Source organism: Chenopodium quinoa, unplaced genomic scaffold, assembly GCF_001683475.1.
Source record: "Chenopodium quinoa cultivar QQ74 unplaced genomic scaffold, ASM168347v1, whole genome shotgun sequence".
Classification (NCBI taxonomy): domain Eukaryota; kingdom Viridiplantae; phylum Streptophyta; class Magnoliopsida; order Caryophyllales; family Amaranthaceae; genus Chenopodium; species Chenopodium quinoa.
In genome coordinates, this window is record NW_018743919.1 from 619,216 (window position 1) to 646,384 (window position 27,169).

General features: G+C 35.4%; 3 protein-coding genes across 3 annotated transcripts; 2 read left to right on the plus strand and 1 right to left on the minus strand.

Moving 5' to 3' along the window:
- The first annotated feature begins 12,354 nt into the window (after window positions 1–12,354).
- Window positions 12,355–15,921, plus strand: LOC110687129. Its single transcript, XM_021863748.1, has 4 exons — window positions 12,355–14,127; window positions 14,231–14,374; window positions 14,490–15,365; window positions 15,455–15,921. Exons 1-4 carry the CDS (start codon window positions 12,355–12,357, stop codon window positions 15,737–15,739), a joined length of 3,078 nt encoding a protein of 1,025 aa, XP_021719440.1. The 3' UTR covers window positions 15,740–15,921.
- A 132-nt stretch (window positions 15,922–16,053) lies between these two features.
- Window positions 16,054–17,211, minus strand: LOC110687234. Its single transcript, XM_021863849.1, has 2 exons — window positions 16,871–17,211; window positions 16,054–16,607 (listed from the first exon to the last, which is right to left on the minus strand). Exon 2 carries the CDS (start codon window positions 16,602–16,604, stop codon window positions 16,125–16,127), a length of 480 nt encoding a protein of 159 aa, XP_021719541.1. The 5' UTR covers window positions 16,605–16,607; window positions 16,871–17,211; the 3' UTR covers window positions 16,054–16,124.
- Window positions 17,212–22,992: 5,781 nt separating this feature from the next.
- LOC110687233 (G-type lectin S-receptor-like serine/threonine-protein kinase B120) lies at window positions 22,993–26,968 on the plus strand. Its single transcript, XM_021863848.1, has 6 exons — window positions 22,993–24,344; window positions 24,757–24,867; window positions 24,957–25,168; window positions 25,529–25,739; window positions 25,869–26,254; window positions 26,406–26,968. Exons 1-6 carry the CDS (start codon window positions 23,027–23,029, stop codon window positions 26,718–26,720), a joined length of 2,553 nt encoding a protein of 850 aa, XP_021719540.1. The 5' UTR covers window positions 22,993–23,026; the 3' UTR covers window positions 26,721–26,968.
- Window positions 26,969–27,169: the final 201 nt, after the last annotated feature.

A 27,169-nucleotide genomic window follows, 5' to 3' on the forward strand; every position in this document is an offset into this window, starting at 1 on the left:
CACAGCTGTTGATGTTAGACCCACGAACAAATATGTGTGAACAAGAAGTCAAGAAAATTGTTCATTTACAAAGTGTTGCAAATCAATTGGCTGATGGATTTGTAAACACAAAGAATGTGACTAAATCACATATACCAACAGAAAATGCCCCCACACGTATTGAAATCCCAACCGATAATAAGGCTATTGAGAATGAATCTCAAGCACGCAGAAAGCGTGGGAGACCACTTGGTTCAAAAGATTATAAACCAAGGAAATTGAAAAGATTGGAAGGAATACAAAATGAGACTAATGATGTTCCCCCGTCAGAAGGTCAAGAAAGACCAAATGTGGATGAAAGTAAAGAAAATGATGATAATCCAAAAGGGGCGAACAAGAAAACAACCCTACGGGGAATGAACAAGATGTTCAAAACGTCGATAACAATGAAATTTCAATGAATTACGTCTCTACCAAGACTCATTGGAATAGGAAAGATGTTATCGTGGATGAAATATTTGCAAATTCCATCACAATCGACATTGTGTCCGATGAAAATGATGTGGAACCAAGAAAAGTGGAAGAATGTTGACATAGGAGCGATTGGCCAAAGTGGAAGGAGACAATGCTGGTTGAGTTGAAGTCACTTGAAAAACGAGAAGTTTTCGGAAATATAACTCTTACACCAGCAGGTGTAAAACCCGTTGGATACAAATGGGTATTTGTGAGAAAACGTAATGAGAAAAATGAGATAGTTAGATACAAGGCAAGACTTGTAGCCCAAGGATTTTCTCAAATTCCAGGGATTGATTATGAAGAAACATATTCTCCAACAGTTGATGCAACTACATTAAGATTTCCGATAAGTTTGACAGCCACAAAAGGACTGCAAATGCGATTAATGCATGTAGTGACTGCGTATTTGTATGGGTCACTCGATACAGGCATTTACATGAAAGTCCCCGAAGGACTAAAACTACAAGAAAACCACAAGCCTAGACAATTACTTTCCATAAAACTAAAAAGGTCACTTTATGGATTGAAACAATCTGGAAGGATGTGATATAACCGTCTCAGTGAATACCTTATGAGAGAAGGGTTCAAGAACAACCAATTTAGTCCCTGTGTTTTAATAAAGCGATCACAATCGGGATTTTCTATTATTGCAGTTTATCATCAGAACCCCAAATGAACTTGAGAAAACTACAAAATACTTGATGAAAGAATTTGAGATGAAAGACCTTGGAAAAACTAAATTTTGCCTTGGATTGCAAATTGAGCACTTGAGTCATGGTATTTTTTTCCATCAATCAAACTATACAGAAAGAGTTTTGAAAAGATTCTTCATGGACAAAGCAACTCCAATCAACTTCCCAAGGATGTTCGTTCTTTGAGTATGAAAAACGATCCATTCAGACCATGAGAAGAAGATGAAAAAAATTATGGGTCCAGAATTACCATACTTAAGTGCAATTGGAGCCTTAATGTACTTAGCTAACAACACTAGACCCAACATAGCTTTCTCTGTGAACTTATTACCCAGGCACAGCAATGCACCAACATATAGGCATTGGAAGGGAGTCCGACACTTACTCTGGTACCTACGAGGAACACAAGACCTTGGATTATATTATCAACCAAAACAAGATGCTGCCCTCATTGGGTATGCCAACGTTGGATATATATCGGATCCTCGATCAAAATGCCAAGTCGCAAAATGGATATCTGTTCACTTATGGCGACACGGCAATATCATGGAAATCAACAAAGCAGACATTGACTGCGACATCCTCAAATCATGTAGAGTTGATAGCCCTTTATGAAGCAGGACGAGAATGTGTATGGCTGAGGTCGATGATTAGTAATATCCAAGAAGAGTGTAGAATGAAAGCAATAACAGAAAATCCAACCACCATCTTTGAAAACAATACAACATGCATCTCTCAAGTAACTGAAGGATATATTAAGGGAGATAGAACAAAACATATATCCCCAAAACTATTCTTCACACATGATCTGCAAAAGGATGAGGAAATAGATATCCAGCAAATTCAGTCTTGTGACAACCTTGCCGACCTGTTCACCAAATCACTTCCTTCTAAGAAATTTGAGCAATTAGTTCACAAAATTAAAATGCTACATCTTCGTGAACTATGCTGAAATCAGGGGGAGTATTATATACACTGCACTCTTTTTCCTTTCGATCAGGTTTTTATCCCACTGGGTTTTTCCTGAAAAGGTTTTTAACGGGGTAGTATATCAAAGCATATAATACTTTTAGCTATGGTTTTATCCCATGAGGTTTTACCTAGCAAGTTTCACGAGACAATCCATACTCCATTTCATGTGAATGTTCAAGGGGGAGTGTTGAAGATAAATACAAAGTGAAGTTCACATGAACTTCTCTAGTACAATATTTGGTAGCAAACTTAGTACAATAATAGTATAATAATACAATTGTGCAAATAATTGTATGACATTATTTTGCCTATAAATAAGTTCACCATTGTGAACTATGGAGAATGCAATAAAAATTAACCGTAGCAATATTTCTCTACTTGTTCACTTCTCTATTTTTCAATATCATTCTATAGTTAGAAAGTCACCTTTTAACAATCTGGAATATTTTTTTTTTTTTTAATTTTTTTTCAAAAAAATAGTGTGACCTAGGACCCACAATGACTACATGTGGGTCTGCCACTGCCCACTGCCACCACCAAGACCAGCCAACACCACCCACACCGCCTTCACCAACACCACAACCGCCTTCAACGCCGACTTCACCACCACTACTACCACCCCCATGAAACCACCACCACAACCAACCCCACGAAACCACCACCACCCTCATGAAAACCCACCATCCCCACGAAATCACCACCGTACCACCCACAAAAACCCAGGCCACCACCTCCAAACAAACAACCCCACGAAATCGACCTCTATGAAACCCACCACCACCCCCACAAAATCCACGCCCACAAACTCTCCTCTACGAAACCTAGACAACAACCCCGGCCCAACGAAATCCCACCGCGAAAGCCCGACGAAATCCCAAAAATCTGACAAAAACCACCCCAAAATCCCAGAAATCCTACGATATTCTTGAAGTTGAAGAGAGAGAAAGAAGATCTATAAAAATTCAAAGAGATAATGAGACTGAAAGAGGAGAGAGAAAATATGGGGGAAGATGAAGATGCAGATGAATGAAGATGGTTTTGGGTTTCTTGAATTGAAGATGAAGAGTAGATGAATTAGATTGGGTTGGTTGGGGTGAAAATTGGGTGAGAATTAGTGATTGATAAAATCTGATTATAGTTAGTAAATTATGTTTAATTTTTTAATGAGGGTAAAATTGACATTTGACTAGTTTTTTTTTACTAAAAGAAGAAAGAATTTTTTTAGTTGCACATAATATTTGCGGACAAAAATTGTAAAAGTTGCATATAACATTTATCGGAGGTAGTAGAAGAATTTGTCCCAAAAATCAGTTTAGGAGCATAATAAGCACATTAAGTAAAAACTTAGGAGCATTAATCTCAAATAAATAAGATGAGAAAATATACAAATAAATTCACATGTTCAGAGCATTATCAGTGTAAATAAATCGCAGAGTAGGAGCATAATTAAGCAAATTACTACGGAAATCAGAAGCATAATTCTAAATTGGCAAGCTAAAGTCATAATTAAGCAATTTAATTTGCAGATTACGATTATTATTTCAAAAATATCATAGCAAATCAACTCAAGAAAATTCGCATGATATGCAACAAAATTTGTCAAATCCAGACAACGATTGATATTTCAATATGACAGAGAACAAATTTATTTCGTAAATTGCGAATCCAATACTAGGAATTCGTCAGCCCGTGAAATCATAAGATATATTTGAAAGATTTGAACTAAAATGCACCAATATTGTGCTAGCAAAATAATTCAAAATAAGAAAAGTAAAAAAAATTGAAGATACCACTCATACCTGTGAATTGCGAATTGACCAAATTTCTAAAGAATTCAAGCAAATTGCCAACAAAAAAGCTTCAAATTAACGAACTGAGCACAAACTAGATTCAACTATTCAACATTGAAGTAATTTAGGGTTTATCAAATAGTCTTTGAGGGAGATTTAGGAGAGAGGGAAAATTTGAGCAAATTTGGGCAAATACGAGAAACCAATGTACTCCGTATAAAGTTTTACAAATTTTTTAGAAAATAACACCATAAAATAACACAAAATTTGATTACAACACCACAAAATAATTAAAAAAAAAATCTTTTATTATAACACCACAAAAAAAAACCCAAAAAATTGGTTTCACCACCACTTAACGGATTCTTGGATGGAATCCGTTAGTGGGGCCCCACAACAGACACGTGTCACCAAAAATATTAGTTTAAAAAAATTAATAAAAAAATATAAAAAAAAGAAAAAAACCCTAAACAATCTAACCCAGCCCCACCCACCAGCGGCACCACTTGTCCCCCACCGCCGGCAGTCCTGCCCCACCAAAACCGGTGAAACCCACCGTAAATCACCACCTACCCACTGCAAATCACCACATCCCTCAGCAACAGCAACTTCACCGTTGAAACCCCAACCAATTCGAAACCCCAACTGTCGAATTGAAACCGTAGCACATTCGAACCACCGCAAACACCAACCACAATCGCAACCAATTCGAACCCCATCATCTTCGAACCACCGCAAATACCAACCACAATCCACCGGATCGGTGCGAATCAGTATTTTTGGTGGTTCAAAGGGGTGGGAATTGGTTTTGTGTAGTGGCGGAGGTCGTTGCGGGGTTGCTCGGTGCGAATTTGTGGTTGGAGATGTGACGCTACGCGAAGCTGGGGTGGTTTTCGGGGAGGGGGAAGAGACTAAGGGCTAGTTGTGGCGGTTTTGGTGGGGGCTGGAGGTTCCGGGGGCTTAGATTAGGTTGTCGGCACGACTTGGGAAAGGTGGTGCCGGTGGTGGAGCTGGCTGGGTTTGAGTTTAGGGTTTTTTTTTTTAATTTTGTTTTTTTCATAATTTTTTTAAAACCAATAGGCATTTGACACATGTCAGTTATGGTCCCACTAACGAATTCCATCCAAAAATCCGTTACGAGGTAGTGAAATCAATTTTTTGAGTTTTTTTGTGGTGTTATAATAAAAGTTTTTTTTTTTTTTTTTTTTTTTTTTTTTGTGGTGTTATAATCAAAATTTGGGTTTGTTTTGTGGTGTTATTTTCTAAAATTTCCAAGTTTTACAAAACAGGCAAATGCTTAAGAGAACTAGTTATTAGAAGAAATCAAATGTTTTTACTTCCTCTGTCTTTTAATACGGAGTAGTGTTATCGTTTGACTATGCACGCATGTTGAGACACGACTTTATTAGTAATAAATTATACTCTCTCCGTTTCTTTTTATTTGTACTAATTTGACTATGGTCTTTAATATGCTCATTTGACCTTTGATCATTAATATCTTCAGTTATATATTACTAAAAATTATAAAATTTTGATATTATAAAGATATACATCGAGACCAATCTAACGATATACTCCATAATACATGATTATATTTTTGTATATATATTAATGTGAAAATTTGGTCAAATTCTTAAAAATTTTACTATGAAAGATCAAAATGGGACAAATTAAACAAAAAGAAACAGAGGAAGTAGAAAATTTGAAAATTCAAAAGTATACATTATGACAAATCCAACAATGTATTGTACAAGAACATTTGTTTTTTTTTCATATTAGTAAAATAATTAAGTCAAAATCATTATGTGAATAGTGAAAAAGTCAAATTGTAACACTTATTAAAACACAAAGGGAGTAGAAAAAGTTGCGGAGGGAGCCCCAAATAAACTAAAATCATTTATCTAGTGATAAATCTGTAAATAAATCAACAAAATATTCCAATCAACATGGCATTTTCGTTAATAATTCAACATTTATGCAACCTGCATTTAATAAAAGTTGTTAACTTATTTACAGAAATGTCACTAGATAAACATTTTTTATTTATCATGAAGATAAACTTGTTTTTTTTAGGAACTAGTGATTTAAATTTGTATAATGTATAAATTTGTAACCAACCCTAAGTAATATATTTTCATTTATGTAGGTGAGTAGCAATCTCAAATTTCAAAATGAAACCATTTAATTACCCGAAACCGTTCGACCCAAATGAGAACCGAACCGATTAAAAACAAATTATTTGAAACTAAAAACCGACTCAAACCGTTTTAGTTAACCCGAAACGGAACCGATTCGAATAATATTAAACCATATTAAAACCGAACTTGTTAGCAAACTTAACTGTTAATTTAGAACTAAACCATTTCTTATTTAGCAAACCGTATAAACTAAACCAAAACAGAATTGAACCAATTTTGTATCATAATGATCTTCTCAATTTAGAATCTTTTAATTATTAATAATGAGAGGTAATCTTCTATATTATTTTTAATGTATAAGAAAAACCATTGTCACATGGATTTTAGTTTATTCATTTGGAAGACTACATTATTTATATCCAATTTTTATAATTCCTAACAAAGGTTATCGTAAGCTACAATTTTCTCCTGTGACAAATTGGATTTAGCCACAAAAAAATTATGTTGTGGAAAATACCATAGCAGAAGTATATGCTTACAATGACAATATTACAACCTGTGGCAAAAGTGTAAGTTTGCCACGAGAATAGTACTACTCATGGCATTAAGTGTTGTATTTGCCACGGGAAAATTTTCACTCGTGACATAAGTTTTTCTATTTTTATAGATTTTATGTTGTAGTTAACTATTCCCATGGCTAGAAGCAAATATGCCACGAATTTTGAATTTATGCAGCATAATTCGTGTCATAAGTGATGATTTATTGTATAGTAATGTATATGCTATGAGTACGACCTTCATACTTATAAGAACACATGTCCGTAACGAGATTATTATTAGATGATGAATTATGTTTTTTATTTTAATAAATATCTTTTATTTAACTTTTGTTTTAATATCCATACTTGCCTATATATTTGTGTTGTACATTCAATAAGTGATTTGGTTGTATTCATTTTATATATAGATTTTGTTAGGGTTGGTGAGTGCACAGCGGAAGCAAATTAAAGAGTAGAGATTGATAAAATAATTAGGAGATAGGTAAAGGTAAGATAAAAGTAAAGAAATGGACACACAATATTTAACATGGGAAAAATCCTCAATAGAGGCAAAAAACGCACGAACGACGAGAGCCGAAATAATCCACTATATGAAAATAGAAGAGTGCAAGAACCCTTGAAAGGGTGAGTAATACAAGAAACTCTCACTATAGGAACTCTCAAAGGAGTAGCACAAAATAAGAATAGTGGATTAGGGCGAGATTGTGTGTAGGTAGAAACTCCGATCATGACATCTTAGAGAGCGTACATTTGTAGGTAAATTCTCTCTAAGTATAAACAATGTATGGAGGACACTCATAGAGTGTATGAGGCTATTGGAGTATTGGAGGATACATAGGTGGATACATGCTTCCAACACCACTATTTATAGGTGATGTATGGAGGTTGAAGAAGTGTGTAGAAAATTCTACACACATACTCTTTAAATTCTCCACATAAGATCCTTCATGAGCATTAACCAATTCTATATTCTTCCACAATTCTCCATCAATTTCTCAATATTCTTAGAGTTTTCTAGAATCCTTGAGATGAAATAAGCTGGGCTATGGAATTTGGGTCACACTAACCCAACAGATTTGATGAATGTAGTGGATAAAATAGGTATTAGATTGTATAGCCACTGGAGCATATGGTATGACAAGATAATAGGTATTAGATTGTATAGCCACTGGAGCATATGGTATGACAAGAATGTTAGTGTGAATGATCTTTATTACTAATCGAATCAAATTCACCATATACCCCGAATTGTTACAAAAATTCACCATATACCCCTAATGACAACAAGATGAGTGGAATTTGGTTAATTATACATCGAAACAACCTTAGATCTCTCACCTTCATCCTCGAAACCACTCTTCTCCTTTCCACCAATCCCTCAAACCACTCCAAATCTGATTGGTTTGGGGATGAGAAAAGGAAATTTAAGGTGGTTTTTGGGAGTGCAAAATTTGAACGCTATTAATAGATACACGTAATTTGACGTAATTTGTTAATTTATAAATAATTCATGTAATTTGTTAACATGTAACTATTTTGAACACTCTATTAAAACTTTACTAAGTTATTTTTGCTTTGTGAGACATTAGAATAGTGTATTTATTTATCTTTTTTAAAAATTTATATTTAATTAAAAATTAGAATAGTTGCACATAATGTTAGTGAACAAAAATAGTAAAAGTTGCACATAACATTTAACGGGGGTAGTAGAAGAATTCGTCCCAAAAATCAGTTTAGGAGCATAATAAGCACATTAATTAAAAACTTAGGAGCATTAATCTCAAATAAATAAGATGAGAAAATATACAAATAAATTCACATGTTCAGAGCATTATCAGTGTAAATAAATCGCAGAGTAGGAGCATAATTAAGCAAACTACTACGAAAATCAGAAGCATAATTCTAAATTGGCAAGCTAAAGTCATAATTAAGCAATTTAATTTGCAGATTACGAGTATTATTCCAAAAATATCACAACAAATCAACTCAAGAAAATTCGCATGATATGCAACAAAATTTGTCAAATCCAGACAACGATTGATATTTCAATATGACAAAGAACAAATTTATTTCGTAAATTGCGAATCCAATACTAGGAATTCGTCAGCCCGTGAAATCATAAGATATATTTGAAAAATTTGAACTAAAATGCACCAATATTGTGCTAGCAAAATAATTCAAAATAAGAAAAGAAAAAAAATTGAAGATACCACTCATACATGTGAATTGCGAATTGACCAAATTTCTACGGAATTTAAGCAAATTGCCAACAAAAAGCTTCAAATTAACGAACTGAGCACAAACTAGATTCAACTATTCAACATTGAAGTAATTTAGGGTTTATCAAATAGTCTTTGAGGGAGATTTAGGAGAGTGGGAAAATTTGAGCAAATTTGGGCAAATACGAGAAACCAATGTACTCCGTATAAAGTTTTACGGATTTTTTAGAAAATAACACCATAAAATAACACAAAATTTGATTATAACACCACAAAATAAAAAACTTTTATTATAACAACACAAAAAAACCTAAAAAATTGATTTCACCACCACTTAACGGATTCTTGGATGGAATCCGTTAGTGGGGCCCACAACAGATACGTGTCACTAAAATGTTAGTCTAACCTGGCCCAACCCCACCATTGGATTCGATTTGCTAAGGCAATATAAAGAGTGCAGGATCGTTTATAACATTTTGAAGGTACGATGCAAAATGTTAATATGAAAATGAGAAAATAATGATTTATTTAACATTGAATCATTTAATATACAAAAGATACTATGCAAAATTTGAACACTATTAATAGATACACGTAGTTTGACGTAATTTTTTAATTTATAAATAATTTCATGTAATTTGTTAACATGTAAATATTTTGAACACTCTATTAACACTTTACTAAGTTATTTTTGCTTTGTGAGACATTAGAATAGGGTATTTATATATATATTTTTAAAAATTTATATTTGATTAAAAATTATATTTTGATAACTTAAACCCAATTAACGAAAATGCTAGATTCGTAATTTATACTCATCATTTTTAATATCATCAATCCCTTTATTAGTGTCAATTTTTTATATTAGATGAAAAAATTAGAACATTTAAAAAAAATTATAGAGGGGGAAAATTGTCAAAATGTTATCAAATTTAAATTGTATAATTGCATACCCAAGTATAAAGAATTTAAGATAATGTCAACATAATGTTCAGATCACATTTAGTTTCAAGTTTCCAATCGAATTGTCTGGTTGCATACGCAAGTATTAAGAATTTAAGATGCAGGTGAACATAATATTCAAATCACATTAAAATTAAATTACATAGGAAAATTATTTAAACATAATATTCCTCTAGTTTTAATTCAAATATTGCATATCATACTAATTAATTTTTTGGGTTTTTCTAAGCTTTGCTCTTGAGGAGTTGGGTTTTCCAAGATGTGCCCATGCTTTTTGGAAGTTCTAATCCGTACCCCTGAACTACTAATCTTTAATCAGCTATACCCCTTCCTTAATCCTTCCGTTAACTTAGGTTAACTTTCTGTTAACTTCAAAATAAATAAATTTAAAAAAAAAAACAAAAAAAACACCCAAACACCTCTCTCTCCTCCCTCACAACTACCCACCACTGCACTTCCAGCCGCACCACCGCACCTCGCTCCTCTCTCCTCGACCCACCACCGCGTCACCCTGCTCTCTCCTTCTCTCTCAACTCCTCGACCCTAATCTCCCCCTCTCTCTCCTCGTACCCCAGCAACTACCACACCTAGCCACTTGATGCGCCACCATCGCCATTCTTCATGCCCAGATTTTCGAACATTTTTCGAAAAATTTTGGGCAAACGTCGAATAATTTCGACCAATTGAACCATATTTGTGCAGATTTTCATTGGAAAAATCAATTAAAACAAGTTATGTGTATTTAATCTCAATCTAATTGAGCCAAAATTGATGATTTAACAATTAAAATCAAATTGGGGGAAAAATTAGGGTTTTCTATTGTTTTGAACCAAATTCTTTGATTTTAAAACGAAAACAACAATTGACAACTTACTTTTGCAATTTGAATCCAATGAAACAAAAGCCCTAACCCAATTTGTCGAAATTTCAATTTGAATTAAATTCCTCCATTGCATTCGAACACTTTCTTTGGTGGTGCACTAGGTGGTGGTGGGGCTGCGATGGATGGTGGTGGGGCTATGATGGGTGATGGTAGGGGTCGTTGGTGGGGTTCGGTTCGCAGGTGGGGTTTGGCAGGTGGCCTGGGGTATGTTGGTGGGTGGTGGCCTGGGTGGTAGGTGGTGGAGGGGTTGGGAAGAGAGGATTTTTGGTTGGGTTTTTTTTTTTTTTAAAAAAAAAATTAAAGTTAACAGATTTTTTCACAGAAAGTTAACGGAGGGATTAGGGGAGGGGTATAGCTTAGCTGATTAAAGATTAGCTGTTCAGGGGCACGACTTAGAACTTTCAAAAAGCATGGGCACAGCTTGGAAAACCCAACTCCTCAAAGGCATAGCTTAGAAAAACCCTAATTTTTTTTTAGTAAAGAGAACAAAACCTAAAATTTTAAAAGGGTATGTGTATTATCATATTGCATAAGAAAATTTCTAAATATTAAGGGTGTGTTCTATTCATCTGATTTTCACTAATATGAACTTATCTTAATTTATCTGAACTTACCTGAATTTATCTGAACTTATTAAAACTTATTTTAGTTGTAATTTGTACTTGGGTAACCCTTATCAAAACTCATTAAACCTAAACTTATCTAAACTTATTACACCTGAAATAAGTGAAATTAAGGTGAACAGACCCTAAAGTCCACCTTTTGGCCGTCTGCTTTTATTACGTCAACCTTTTAATTATTTTTGAACACGACAACGAACTTTGTAATAGCATTAATTTTTAGGATATTTTGGATTTTAACACCTTACAAAAGGCTGAAAATGTTTTTTAACACCCCCCAAAAAAAAACTTTTATTTTAACACCTCCCAAAAATATAAAAGTTGGAAGTTAACACCAGTTAACGATTTCCGTCACGGAAATTTAACGTGGGTCCCACAAATTGGCTTGAACTTCAATTTTCACCCAGCAAAACACGAAACTTCTTTCTTCATTGAATTCGCAGCAACCTTCTGCATTGAATTCTTTCTGAACCTTCATTGATTTCGCTTTTGAACCAAAGGAGATCTTGGCTGAGAAGTGGAGTGTAGGGTGGTGTCAACGTTGGAGAAGATAAGCTCAGGAGGGTTTCTTCATCATCTTCTTCAACTACAAAAGTGCGAAAGCCGCTTGAAATTCACAGAAAATAAGGTAAAATTGCTCTCCTTTGATAGCAATTTCGTCAATTACTGGTGCTTCATTGCTGTAAACCTTGCAATAATTGGGTAATTAGGGTAAATTTTGGGACCACAGTAGGAAAGCCTTGATAAATCAATTTCTGTAACTGACTATGCGACTTAGGTTAATTGGATTTCGTAATTGAAAGTAGAGATTAATTAAGGTGGTTTATTGTTAATTAAACTAGCAAGTGTGGTTTGTTGATTAATTTATGTTACTGAGCACCTACATTGGCTTGTATATGTTTATTTTCAATTTTTTTATGTGTTTGTTTGTGTGGCTGTGATGGATTTGTTTATTCGTATTGTGCATGTATAGTTACATGGCTTTTAATATGTTTTATATGTTTTTCACTGGTGGGTAGATAATGGGTGACAAGGATAGTTTGGTTGACATCTGCCTTAGAGTGGGAGGTGCTTTTGTCCCTAAAAGAGTAACCAAAAACAGGCAGCTGCTGTGTTGGTGTGGTGGTTGGTGTTACTGGAAGAGGAAGGTTCAAGTATCTAAGTTGGATGTGCATTTGATTAGAACAGCTGCAATTCATGGTTTTGTTAATGGTGATATGGATGTGCCTATGCATTACAGCTGTTGGTATAGGCAGAAGGGGAAAACCTTTAACACTGGGAAAAGGGAACTAGTTAACAGTGAAGAGGTTAAGGGCCTTTTGGAGACAGTAAATGAAGAGGGGTATGTTGAGGTTTTTGTAACAACAGAAGCTCCTAGTCAGCCCATACAAGAGGCCCAACCCAATCCTGCAAAGACAAAAAAAAAGGATAAGAAGGTAGAAAGTTCAAATACATCGACTATTAGGAGGAGCCCTAGGTTTAAGAAGACAGAAACTGAACAAAGGGAGGAGAGTCCACCTAGGAAAGCCTCAGCTAATGCTAAAGTGTTGAGGTTTGATGAAGAAAAGGATGATGGATGTGAAGGATCTGGTTATTCAAGTTCAGATTTGAGTGATGAGGGACAAGATTGGGAACCTGGTGAAGAAGAATTTGATGAAGGGGATGAGGAATGGTATATTGAAGGGTCAAAGGAGATCTTGGCCAAAGTGAACAAGAGCCTTAGGAAAGGTTTGGAGAGTGCAGTAGATGACAGGGTTGGCAAAGATAAGAGAGTAGAGTTGAGAAATGATTTGGATGTTGGAAAACCGAAGGTGAATCCAGAAAGTGATGCTGATTCAGATGATTCAAGGAGTTTGTGTGGATCTGATGAGGAACAGGACTATGCTCCTTGGTTTAATGCTGATGTGGACTTTGACAACCCAATCAAGTTGAAGTTAAATCAGAAATTCAGTAATGCTTCAGTCTTGAGGAGGGCCTTAAGACTTCATGCCATTCAAAACAGGTATGAGTTCTACTACTTGCATAATGACAGTAAAAGGATTACAGTTCAGTGTAGATATAGATGTGGCTGTGAGTTCAATAGCTACACTTGTAGAATGCCTGCTTGTACATGTGTGGGGGGGGTAAAGTGTCAGTTCAAGGTGTTTGCATCAAAACTTGTTAAGCAGCAAACTTGGCAAATCAAAACCTTGAATTTAGACCATTCCTGCTTCAGAGTAAAGAAGAACAAGATGCTTACTGCTGAATACATAGCAGAGAGGTATTTAGAAGAGTTTAGGAGTAACCCTGGTTGGAGAATTAAGGAGATTAGGGCTAGGATTTTGAATGATTTAGGAGTTGATGTGAGTTACTATAAGGCATGGCTAGCTAGGTGTAGGGCAAAACTACTGATATTTGGTTCAGCTAGGGAGCAGTATGCTAGGGTGTGGGATTATGGGAAAGCTGTGATGAAGTACAACCCTGGTTCAGGGTGCAATGTTGTTGTTGATGGTATTGACAGGCCAGAGCCACCATTGTTCATGAGGATGTTCATCTGTTTAAGGCCATTGAGAGATGGATTTGCAAAGGGTTGTAGGCCTTTAATAGGGTTGGATGGTTGTCACCTCAAGGGTGCCTTTCCTGGGCAAATTCTGGTGGCAGTTGCTAAGGATGGGAATAACAACTTGTTTCCTCTAGCTTGGGCCACAGTGGAGATTGAAAACCAGGAAACTTGGGGTTGGTTCTTGGAATCCCTTATGTCAATGTTCACACATGATCAAGGAGCTGGGCTGACCATCATGTCTGACAGGCAAAAGGTAATGCTTCTGTTTCCCTCTTAACTATTTAGGTTCAATTTCTAAGTTTTCATGTGTATGTATGTGATTGACTGATGATTATACTTTTGTCTGCATTTGGTAGGGTTTGATTAAAGCAATGGCTGATGTTATTCCCAAAGCTGAGCAAAGGTTTTGTGTGAGGCATATTTGGGCTAACTTCAAGCTCAACTTCACTGGATCAACCTTTAAGGAGCTGTTTTGGAGAGCAGCTAGGGCCACCACCATTGTAAGTTTATTGATTGTTGAAGCTAGCCTATGCTTTTATATGACTGTTGGTGTGTTTTTATATTGGTTAGCTTGTATATGCTTGGTGTGATTTCTGGTATGCTTTTATATGTCAGTTTGAGCATGAAATTGCCATGGAGTCTATCAAATTCCTCGATGAAGAGGCATATGAGTATTTAATCAACATTCCTCCCCACCATTGGTCTAGACATGCATTCACACCAAACTGCAAGTCCAACATGTTGTTGAACAACATGTGTGAGACTTTCAATGCAGTCATTAGGCCTGCCAGAGATAAACCTATCCTCACCCAAATGGAATGGATGAGGAGGTATATTATGAACAGGAATAATGAAAAGTGGGAGGATTCAAAAACAATTACACACAACTTAGTGCCATATGTGAGGCATGTTCTGGGGAGGATAGACTTTGTGGCTAGGTCCTGTGTGGTGCAGCCATCCAGAGGGAATACATTTGAGGTGCAGCTGAAGGATGACCAGGTGTTGGTTGATTTGGACAAGGAGACCTGCACATGTTACCATTGGGAACTCACTGGCATTCCATGTGTTCATGCTTATGCCTGCATATTGGATATGAGGGGTGACATAGAGGCTGTTGTTGACCCATACTATACCATGGACACATACAGGTCTGCTTATGAACCAGCTGTCCAACCAATGCCTGGCCCAAAGCACTGGGAGAGAGTCAGAATGAGGGAACCACTACCCCCTTCTGTTAAGGTGCAACCTGGGAGACCAAAGAGCAAAAAAAGGAAGCTTGAGCCAGGAGAATGTTCTTCTTCAGGTGGTCAGGCAAGTACCAAGAGGAAGAAGCAATGCAGCAACTGTGGGGGATATAGGCATTATGCCAAGACTTGCAAAGTACCTGCTGCACCAGCTACAGAGCTGATAAAGTCAGCAGGCAGACCCCCACTGAACACTCCTTGGATGGTGGAGGAGAGGAAGAAGAAAGAGATTAGGGCTGCTAAAAAGGTAACACAAGCATTACACCAACTCCCCCTTTGTTTTATATATGTATGTGTCTTTTCCATTGACTTTTTATTTTTATATGCATGTCATAGAGTGCAATTGGGGCTGGACCAAACAGCATAGGAAACAAAAAGTTTCCTCAAGAGCAAGAAGGTTGTCTGCCATTCAGCAAGCGCCCACAGCCACAGTCTTCCTCAGCTAAGCATTCCTCAGCTCAGCCATCCTCTAGTCAGCCATCCTCAGCTCAGCCTTCCTCAAGTCAGCCTGCCTCAAGCCAACCAAAAAGAAAGACAAGGTCTTCCTCAAGTCAGCCTACAACAGCCACAGGTGTTGTAACAAGGGCCAGGCTGCAATCCCTCAACAACCTTACTCAGTGATGTACTCATGCTGGATATCAAACATTATGTCTGTTGAACAATTTCAAACTTTTATTATGTACTCATGACTGGTTATGTAACTTGCTAGTTTTTTAGTGGCTTCCCTTAACAAATTTGAACAATTAGATATTGAATTGTAATGGTTGCATGGCTTTGATTGCCATTGAAACATGTTGAAGTAAGGTTCTTTTGTCAACCTGTACTTGAACTATCTTAGTGTTTCACATATTTCCCATGTTTTAATGTTTCACATGTTTAAATAGGTTGATTAAAAGACAAGGCATAAATAGGAACTTAGACAAGGCATAAATAGGTTGATTAAAAGACATATTTATAACACTTCAAGTCATTACAAGAAATTATAACTACTTAATACAGCTTACTATTACACACCCCTAGCCATTAGGAAAATTACACCCATTGACAAACCTATACAAATGGCCATGCCCACCCAACCAAAACAGCTGATTGAAGACACCTTCCCTTCATTGCACTCCCTGTTCATTCTCTTCCTGTCAGCGTTCAAGGCCTTGCATCTCATCTTCAAATTATCAACTTCATTAAGTAGGCACCTCCTTTGGCCACTGATTTCATCAACTTCCCTTTTCAATTCATTAACTTCACCCTTTAGCAGCTTCTTATCCAACAACAGGTTGTTGATAACCCCTGTTTGCCAATCTGTTCCATCAGGTTGATCAACCCATTCGAAAGCTTTGCAACCCCTTGTTTCTGTTATTGGGTCATAAAACTTACATGATATGAACTTCCTGCCTGGATTCTCCCTTGTCCAGCTAGTGAGCTTGGCCATTGGCACACCACACTTACATTTTCTGGCCTCAGGAGGGGAAGAGCTAACAAACGACATAATCTGCATCAATTTTAGATCGACAGTCACATTTACAGATTTGTACACTGACGAATTAACATTGACAGCAACAAAATTCATTTTTAATTTCATAATACGAAAAGCCCCAAATTCAATTTCTGACGAACCCTAATTTCGCAATTGGGCATTTAGATGCGTACATAACATAATCCAACCATTAATCTGAGTACGAAACAATTGCAAATAATAATTGAAGAGAATTTAAACCATAATTACCAAACAACCGAACAATTGACCGCACTCACCTGTTTCAGCAGCTTCAATCTGTTCCTCTTCTCAAAAATCGTGGAAGAATCGTGAAAGAATTGTTTCAAGTATCGTGCAACAATGCAATGCGCTGCTGCTATTCAATAAGAACAACGATTTCGTTCATTGGGGGAGAATCGTGCAAGAATGGTTCTTATATATCGTGCAAGAATCGTGGAAGAATGGTTCTTATATACAGATCTTTTAAAAATATATCCGTTGGGGTGGGCCCCACTAACAGTTCTGTTAACGGAAGATGGATTTTGGTGTTAACTTCCAACTTTTATATTTTTGGGAGGTGTTAAAATAAAAGTTTTTTTTTGGGGGGTGTTAAAAAACATTTTCAGCCTTTTGTAAGGTGTTAAAATCCAAAATATCCTATTAATTATTATTATTGTTACAATTGTTGTTATTATTTATTTTTGTTGTTATTGTTATTGTTATAGTTGTTGTTATTAATTATTATTATTGATATTTTTATTGTTAAAATTGTTGTTATTAATTATTATTATTATAGTTAATCACTTTTTATTAAAAAATTAATTGTTAATTATGGCATCGAACAACCCATCATCTAGGTCTAGGGGGAAAGGCCGACTTATCCGTAGTAGTAGTTCTAGGGAACCACCAAATACAACGAGCCCCCAAATTACGAGTCAAACCAATGACCCCATTTACTTCCCCCCGGGCTATGAGCCATATAATACGTCGGGATTTCCAGCACCACCACTAAACCAATTTCCACTACCACCATACCAATTTCCACCTAATTATATCGGTAATCAACAAAACTATTGTTCTAGCCAAGGTAGCCAAGAAAGTACCCGAATTCCCTCCGGTTCTACCCCTTCTACTGCCACTCCCACTAGTCCCCCTACTAACCAATACACACATCATGAATGGTTAACCGAAACTGAGATGCTACTTTTGAAAAACCGAAGGAGTGAGGTATGGCGTTATTTTGTCCTAAGTAAAGATGGTGAACAATGGGCAAAATGTAAAACATGTAATAGTGTATTCACGGCAGTTACCAAAAACGGGACGGGACACTTATCTAGACACATGAAAGCTTGTGCAAAACCAGCTAGTGATCCAACCCAGCCCAAAATTTCCCAATTCCATCCATACGGCTTTACATACAACTATGAGAGGGATAGGGATGAACTAGGAAAAATGATAGTACACGCCGAACAACCTTTTCTTTTCTCGGAAAGTGACGCATTCAACACCTACATTAACAAAGCACTACAACCCCAACATAAAAGAATCTCTAGGAAAACCGTTCGTTCCGCAGCAATGAAAAATTTCCTAGAGTACAAAGTCCGGTTACAAGCCGAATTGAGTAACCTTAACTGTAGAGTATCTTTAACAGCCGATTCTTGGGATAGTGGTTATAAATATCACTATTTATGTGTGACTTGCCATTGGGTAGATGATCAATGGATGTTACAAAAAAGAATAATACATTTCAAAATGCTGGAATACCCACACACCGGCATTAACATTGCTCACCATTTAATGCAAGCAATAGACGAATACAACCTTCGAGATAAAATGATGTCTATGACTTTTGATAATGCAACCTCTATGACATACACAGCTAATCTTATCAAACAAAACTTAACCGATGTACTATTAGACGGTGAAGCTCTTCATACTAGATGTGTTTGCCATGTACTTAACTTATGTGTACAGGATGGAGTTCGGGCAATTGGCCCATACTACAGCAAAATCAGAGATGCTATTATGTCTATTAATAGCTCTAACATGAGATACCAAGAATGGAAGAGTTTTCTAAAACAACAAAAGATAAGGGTAATAAAAATTAGAACCGATTGCCCAACTAGGTGGAATTCCACCTATGACATGTTAACAAAGGCAATTGAGTACAAGGGCCCGTTAACATTATTTTACAACCAAAAATTTCCACAAAATGCTTTGTATGATGATGATTGGAATAACTGTGAAAGATATATGCAATTTTTACAGTTATTATATAACATGACGTATTGTTTTTCTACTGTTTACAATCCTTGTGCTCAAAACTTTCTTTCTAATGCATGCTTACTCGCCCAACTTTTCGCTGATCATCGCGATCAAAGTGATTATGATCAGTATCTTCCAGCAATGGAAAAAAAGTGGCGTAAATATTATAGTCAGATTCCTTTGATTTATATTTTTGCTTCCATATTAGATCCTAGGAAAAAGTATGAAAACACATTTATGTTAGTTGACATTTACTTTCAATGCATGTTTCTTGACGATGATGTAGAAAACTATAAGACTAATGTGAAGGATCAGTTTTTTGCTTTATATAGAGTCTATGAAGCCAAATATGGCACCGTTCCTCGCTCAGGGCCTTCCCAACCATCTAAAAACGTAAGTAAGAAGGCCAAACATTTATTTTCACAAGCTACTAACTTGATTTCAAGGTTTTCAGGTGATTCATCAATCAGGAGAACGCAAAGCGACGTCTCGGAGTTGCTGATGTACCTGAGTTACGACTTCACCAAAGGCATGGACGACGATGAGATAAACAGCCTCGACCTCCTTGCATGGTGGAAACAACAAAGCTCGAAGCATCCAACTTTGGTGGCAATGGCACGAGACATTCTTGCTATCCAAGTTTCCTCCGTCGCCTCCGAACGAGCTTTCAGCGCATCCGGAAGGGTTTTAGACGATAGAAGAACAAGTCTAAAACCCGAAACACTAGAAATGTGCGTGTGTTTCAAAGATTGGTTGGATGCGGAAAATCGCTCACAAGACCGTTCTTACGACCACAACGACAACGAAGAAGGAACCTCCGCTTCCGGTTCGGGTTCGGCTAGTTCCCAATCTATGCAACTAGCCGATGACCTTGAAGGCGAAGGCGAAGACGAAGACGAAGACGAAGACGAAGACGAAGACGAAGACGAAGACGAGCAAGAAGAAGGAGAAGAAGAATAGACAATTATTGTATATTGTACGATTTTAAAAATATCAATTTTATCATTTTCCAATTTTTGTTTAATACCATCATTGTATGATTTTTATCATTGTTATCATTGTACAATTTTCTCAACTTAAGTAATAATAATATAAAGTACGCATTATTCACATCCAAAGTCCAATTTGCCTTTTTTCCCCGTTTTGTTACAATTTGTAAATTCATATTAAAAAAAAATAAAATTATACCAATTACTAATAAATCATAAACATTAAATTTTAAAGTAATAGTATAAAGTAAATATATAAATATAAATATTGAATATACAAATTATAAAACATAAATATTCAACTTATAATTATAAAATTCATAACTTAATAACTTATAACTTATAAGTTATAAACTTATAAGTTACCTTATAAAACTTATAATTATAATTTTATAACTTATATACATTATAAACTTATTAATTAATAATGTTGTCATTAAAAAAAAAAAAAAAAAAAAAAAAAAAAATGAAAACTGCACCAGCCCGCAGCCCGGCACGTGGCCGGCACGGCACGAGCCCGCCAGGCACGAGGGCCGTGCCGTGCCGTGGGCTTGTTTGGATTATTAATTTTCCTATTACATATGATTTGGATTATTAATTTAAAAAACGGATTATTAAGGGCTTGTTTGGCATGATTTTTTTTTTAAACATAAAATCAAAAACAAGAAACATAGTTTAATAAATTTGACTAATTTTTATTCATTATATAACATAAATCATATGATTTTGAAAAACAAAAAACCAAAAAACAGAAAGCCCTAGTGATGCCAAACGAACCCTCATTTGTTTAAATAATTTCATTGTGACAATATAGGCTATTCACTTCATCTAATCTTATTTAATTTCCATGTGTAACTCAATTTTGACCTTATTAAGGCCCTATTCACTTCACCTTATTTTTGCTGAAATGAAATTATTTTTACAGAACTGAAATTAATTTTATTATACTGAAAAATTATTTTTACTGAACTGAAATTAATTTTATTGTACTGAAAAATTATTTTTACTAAATTTCTATTATATTTTTCTTTTTTAAAGTTAATGATTTTTATTAAACTGAACTTATTTTTACTGAATTGAAATTATGTTATACTGAAAATTATTTTAGTAAAGTGAAGAACAAGGCCTTATTGCGCATTATTAAATTAATTTGAAATATCATAATTTTAATTACAAAATTTAAGATGAATAGTGATGATAAACACAAATAGAAAAAATATGATTTATTTTCATTTCATATATGAACATTTCTAAAATAATTCTATTTGTGTAATTAAGCTGAACAAAACATGGTTATTATAATCTAGCCTCTACCTTGAGTATAAAATTCTTTCCAAATTTGTTGTTGAGTACAACTATTTCATTCTTTTTTTTAACACAAACATAGGATAATAGTTGATTGTACACCGTAGGACACAATTACATTTAGGGGTCGTTTGGTTGGATATTTTGGAATGGGTTGGAATGGAGTTAGAATCCATTCCATCTAATTTTGTTTGGTTGAGGTTTTTAGTAATGGAATCTCATACCCAAGGGGTTCTAAATTCCCCCATACCCATGAAATCCCATACCCATCCCTCCTCAACAACATTGGACTAGTATGTATTTTAGAATCCGTACCTCTCTAATATGAGATTCATACCAATCCATTCCAACTTGATGAACCAAACACATTTTTTGGTATTCCACCCGGTTCACCCTTTGGGCTAATTCGGATTCAGGAATCAGTTGTGGGTGGTTAAGTTCCAATCCCCTTTTGGGCTAATCCGGATTCGGGGATCCATTCTGAGTGGTTAGGTTCCAATCCCCTCCCGATTGTTATTGCAGGGGATCGAACACGAGTCCTCCTTACCAAGTATAGTTTCAATCACCACCACACCAACAACCAATTGGTAATCTAATACAGTAATACAAGTATAAGTATAAACTCCAAAATTCAAGAGTTTCTCAGCAATGAGAACCAAACATTTTTAGTTTTATAATTTTATTTTGTTTTTTTCGACGGCCAAAAGTAAAATTCCATGTATCTTGGGATCTAGGTTAGTACCGTCCAAAGAATAAAGGACAAAACAACACAACCAAACTTAGCAATAGGAACCAAGAAAAGTTCATGGTTTGTCAGCAAAATTCTTAGGATATAGTTTAGTCAACTCGGTCCACATTAAATAAAAAGTCGTATTCTTTAAAAAAAAAAAAAAAAAAGTCGTAACCTACCTAAACCGATTGGCGGCTTGAATTGTAACCAAACACGACAACACTGACTCTTCAACCTCAATACATTACTTCTATGCATGTGATTTAGAGTTATAATGGATTTTTTTATAATTATTTTGTTGTATTTATCCTAATGAAAGTGTTTTAATATAATCACTTCCTATTCTTATGTGACTTTTGTGTAAGTTGAAAATAATTTGTAATAATCTGAGAAAGATATGATATTGTTTTATTCGTTTTAATATGAATTTTTAAAACTATTACCTTATTATAATGTATACAATGCACCAATATAGAGATTTTAAAGGGAGTACTTAGTTACTTACAAGTATGCCAAACTACGAGTACTAGGAATTTTTGAATTTTGTATTTATTGTATAATTGTATCGATTCTAAGTTAAAAAATAAAGGAAATTAAATAAATGTACTCAGATGGTCTCAAATTTCAAACATAATATACATTAAATATCTAATACCTTGGAAATGGTAGTAAGTTAGTAACACCTAATGTTTGAATGTTTAGAATTGAATTTTGTGTACATCATGCACCAATAATAAGAACTAACAAAAATTATAAGTATTGTTGGCTAGTTCCCAATCCACTGACGAGTAATTTAATTATTCTAATGGTTCGTATAATATTCTAGCTAATTAATTTTGTTAAGTGTATGACATGGAGAGAAATCAATCACTCAAAAACTTTCTAAATAATGTTATTATGTACACGTTTAACTGTTTAAGAAGTCTTAGTTTACTTTTGAAAAAAAAAAGAAAGTCCAAACTCCAAATAAATGAAAAATAAAAAAAAAAATCAAATAAAAAAAAGAGATTATTAAAATGTTAAGTACACTGTACACACTCAGAATTTAAGGCTCCACATATAAAAAAGGCGCATATTGTCATACATGATGAAAAAAGGTACATTAGTTTTTTATAAATTTCAAGGTAGTTGTATTGAATGAAGAGATGGACAATCTTTGTCTCTGCAAAAAATTGGTACCCATTTCATATTTTTTCATAAAGATTATATCTTTAATCTTATTATTTGCATTTTGTTCAAATGCTTCAAATACAATTGCGCAAGGTCAAGTCCTAAAAGATGGAGAAACCCTTAAATCTGAAGATGGGTCATTTGAATTTGGGTTTTATAGCCCTTCAAATTCATCATTAAGGTATGTTGGAATTTGGTATTCCAATATTTCAGTTGATTTTGCAGTTTGGGTTGCTAATAGAAATAATCCAATTAGCAATAAAAATGGTTCTGTTACACTTTCAAATGACGGGGTTTTGGCTGCTTTTGATGGGTTTGGGACTGTTGTTTGGTCTACTAATACTACAGCAATATCGAAAAATTATACAGGAATTTTGCATAATGATGGTAATCTTGAGATCAGGGGTAGTTATAATTATCCGGTGCCTAGTTTTTCTTGTTGGGAGAGTTTTGATCATCCTACTGATACATATTTGCCTGGTATGAGAGTGCCTGTTAATCCGAATGTAGGCGAAAATCGGATTTTTACATCATGGAGGAGTGTGAATGATCCATCATCTGGGAATTTCTCAATGGGGGTGGATCCTAGAGCAGCACCACAGTTTGTGATTTGGGAGGGTTCGAATCGTCGTTGGAGGAGTGGTTATTGGAATGGACTGAGTTTTACTGGTGTGCCAAACATGGCTGCCTTTTATTACTATGGTTTTAAGCTTTCTAATGCTGATGCAGATGGGATCGTGTATTTTACTTATTTACCTTTGGACCGCTCTAGTAAGTTCAAGTTTCGAGTATCATGGGATGGATATGAGGAGTCTATGACTTGGGCTGATGGTGGCAAAGAATGGAATATGATGCAGAAAGAGCCTGGGAGTGAGTGTGATGTGTTCAATAAGTGTGGGGTAAACGGTTATTGTAGAAATGCGACAGGTGATTTCGTTTGTGGTTGCTTTCAAGGGTTTGCTCCTAAGTTTCCTGATCAATGGAGCAATGGGAGTTGGTCTGGTGGGTGTGTAAGGGAGAATCAATTGAAGTGTGAGATCAAGAATGACAGTGTGATTGCTGAAGATGTATTTTTAGAGGTTGACAATGTGAAATTGCCTGATTTCGCAAATCTTTTGGGAGCAGAAGATGAGGGGGGTTGTGGAAAAGAATGCTTACAGAATTGTTCATGTAGGGCATATGCTTATGTAGGTGGAATTGGTTGTATGGTATGGAGTGGTGACTTGTCTGACATTCAGCAATTTAAAGGAGGAGGCAGTAAACTGCACATTCGTGTAGCATCTTCTGCCTTGGGTAAGTTAAATTTTTTATGCAAGACATTGAAAAGTTTTGAGAAAAACCAGATTGTTTGTAAACAATATGCCTTCTTATTGTGCTGAAGTAGTGTCTATTAAATTTTGGCATGTAAAGTAGTTTGCATTGTCTTTTGTATAATGTATTGGTTAATTCGATACTTAATTATTGTTTTTGTCAATTTTGTGTGTGTGTGGAACACTTTGTATGTTAACAAGGACAAGTACCACAGGAATGCTATCAATAGCCTGCTTCATTAGATAAATAGATACTATGTTTCATATACCACCTTCTGATCAATTTTACATTGCTATTACTTTTAACAGTCAGCCTTCTGGTCTTTTGCAGTCCTACAATTTATATTATAGCTTGCTTTAGCGTTTGCTAATCTTATCTGTCTTCTGAAATACAGGTAACAAAGGCAAACTATCTGGTCCTAAGATAGCAGCTATAGTAGTAAGCGGAGTGATATTGTTTGGCATAATACTTTTATGTTTGTGCAAATTCAGGGATCAATTAAAAGGTAAGACATGTGGCTCTAGTACTATTCTATTTAAAGTTTTCAGTAATTTACAATCCACATCTTATGATATGTTCTGTCTGCTATTACAGCTAAAAGAGGGAATGATGCACTGACTATTGGATTGAGGAAAGGCCAAGTATCTTCAACAGATATCTCAGGATCACAGGAAATGATCAGAAAAGAAAATCTGGCAAATGCAAAAGATCTTCCACTGATCAATTACAATCTTGTTGCATCTGCTACAAATTTCTTCTCTGCAGAAAACAAGCTTGGAGAAGGTGGATTTGGTCCTGTTTACAAGGTAACTGCTTATGCAAGATCAGACTTGTCATTTGTTTAGACTCAGGATGTATCAATTCACATGAAATTAATCCCAGGGAGCCTCAATTTTCCTGTAAAGTGGCTATTGTTTGGTTGAGCACGGTAGAAATTCCCTTGGGAAGTTTCACCTACCTGGAGGGAACATGGTAAAAAACTTTCTTAACTGTCAGGAAGTTTCTACTTGTGATTTTTTCAACAAAACAACATAAGAGATTTCCGCTTCCTATGAACTTTGACTTTCCGTGTAAAATTTGTCAATCAAACAACCACAAAAGAAGCATATTCAGAATATACTGGGGTTTTGCTGTATTTGCACTCACACAAATATACTTGGATTCAGGGAACGCTACCTGGTGGACAAGAAATAGCAGTCAAGAAACTTTCAAGAAAGTCAGGGCAAGGCATGGCAGAATTCATGAATGAGATTATGCTAATTGCCAAATTACAGCACAGGAATCTTGTCAGAATATTAGGTTGCTGTGTACATGGGGATGAGAAAATGTTGATCTATGAATATATGCCTAATAAGAGCTTGGATGGATTGATTTTTGGTAGGGTATTCTATCTAGTTATGTATATATTTTAGCTTGCAGTCTTCAGAAGAACATGCATTATTTGTATTCCCGTGTTTTCTGAAGTGAAGTTCTATTTTTTCTTTGTTGTTTGTGTTACGACCACAGAGCCCATGAAGAAACAACAATTAGACTGGAAGAAGCGTTTTACAATCATTGAAGGGATAGCAAGAGGATTGCTTTATCTTCATAGGGATGCAAGATGTACAATTATTCACCGGGATTTAAAGGCCAGTAACATCCTTTTAGATCAGGAAATGAGTCCCAAAATTTCAGACTTTGGTATGGCTAGAATTTTTGGAGGAAATCAAGATGAAGAAAATACAAATAGAATAGTTGGAACTTATGGCTACATGTCTCCAGAGTATGCAATGGAAGGTTTCTTCTCTGAGAGGTCTGATGTGTACAGTTTTGGGGTGTTGCTATTGGAGGTAGTTACAGGTCATCGGAGCACTAGATTTCGGTTCTCTGAACACACAAACCTCATTGAATATGTAAGTTTTCTTTTTCTAAGCAAATCTTGTATTCAACATACACCTATTGAAAACAATATTTTGTGTCTTCTAAACACCCTTAAATTCAAGTTATCTTTGGTCTTACCTATTTGACAGGACCATAACAAGAATTTTTCATGTATTAATGCAGGCATGGAAATTATGGAGCGAAGGAAGAACAATGGAGCTTGTCGATTCTTCATTTGCAAGCTCATGTCCTAGTAATGAAGTTATAAGATGTGTACATATAGCGTTGTTATGTGTGCAGGATTCTGCAGTTCACAGGCCTACAATGTCACAGGTGGTCTTATTGTTGGAAACTGACAGTCTTGCACTTTCTAATCCTAGGGAACCTACTCTTGCTTATTCTTCAAATTGCCGTTTTGTTGACATAGACATCCAAAAAGGTTATCAAGATATTGAGTCCTCAAATCATGTAACAGTCACCATGCTAGTTGGACGATAGGGATGATTGCAGCAAAGGTTCTCCCTTGAGCTCCCCCTTTTGTCTAAACACAAGTTTTGTGTACATATTTTCACATATGTACATATGTAGATTTTTTTATATCATCATGAATGACAAGTATTTACTCAAATGTTCATTTACTCTTTTTTTTAACGAGGAACCTGGAAATACTTTCTGTTGGAGAAGAATGAAGTGAGGCTTGTAGCATTTTTAATCATCATACTGATCATGATTGCCTTTCAGGAGTACAATTTGTTCTCTCTTGTAGTCTCTTACCGCCTATAAACATATTTTTAGACGATTGAGTATGAATGAGTGGTAATTAAATATCTGAATGTGGACTGCAAATGAACGTTCCCTTAATTTAAGATTTTTGCAGCTGTCTGAACTCTGAAGTCGTTTTTTTATTATAGACGGAGCCAAAGATTTTAGATTTTTAGAGATACATA

Excerpts from the sequence above, each read along its gene's own strand:
- LOC110687129 (XM_021863748.1), top strand. The coding sequence starts at position 12,355 with ATGGGTGACAAGGATAGTTTGGTTGACATCTGCCTTAGAGTGGGAGGT. Across the intron at positions 14,375-14,489 it reads CAGCTAGGGCCACCACCATT|TTTGAGCATGAAATTGCCAT; the intron begins GTAAGTTTATTG and ends TTTATATGTCAG. Across the intron at positions 15,366-15,454 it reads AGATTAGGGCTGCTAAAAAG|AGTGCAATTGGGGCTGGACC; the intron begins GTAACACAAGCA and ends TGCATGTCATAG.
- LOC110687234 (XM_021863849.1), bottom strand. The coding sequence starts at position 16,604 with ATGTCGTTTGTTAGCTCTTCCCCTCCTGAGGCCAGAAAATGTAAGTGT.
- LOC110687233 (XM_021863848.1), top strand. The coding sequence starts at position 23,027 with ATGGACAATCTTTGTCTCTGCAAAAAATTGGTACCCATTTCATATTTT. Across the intron at positions 24,868-24,956 it reads ATTCAGGGATCAATTAAAAG|CTAAAAGAGGGAATGATGCA; the intron begins GTAAGACATGTG and ends CTGCTATTACAG. Across the intron at positions 26,255-26,405 it reads ACACAAACCTCATTGAATAT|GCATGGAAATTATGGAGCGA; the intron begins GTAAGTTTTCTT and ends GTATTAATGCAG.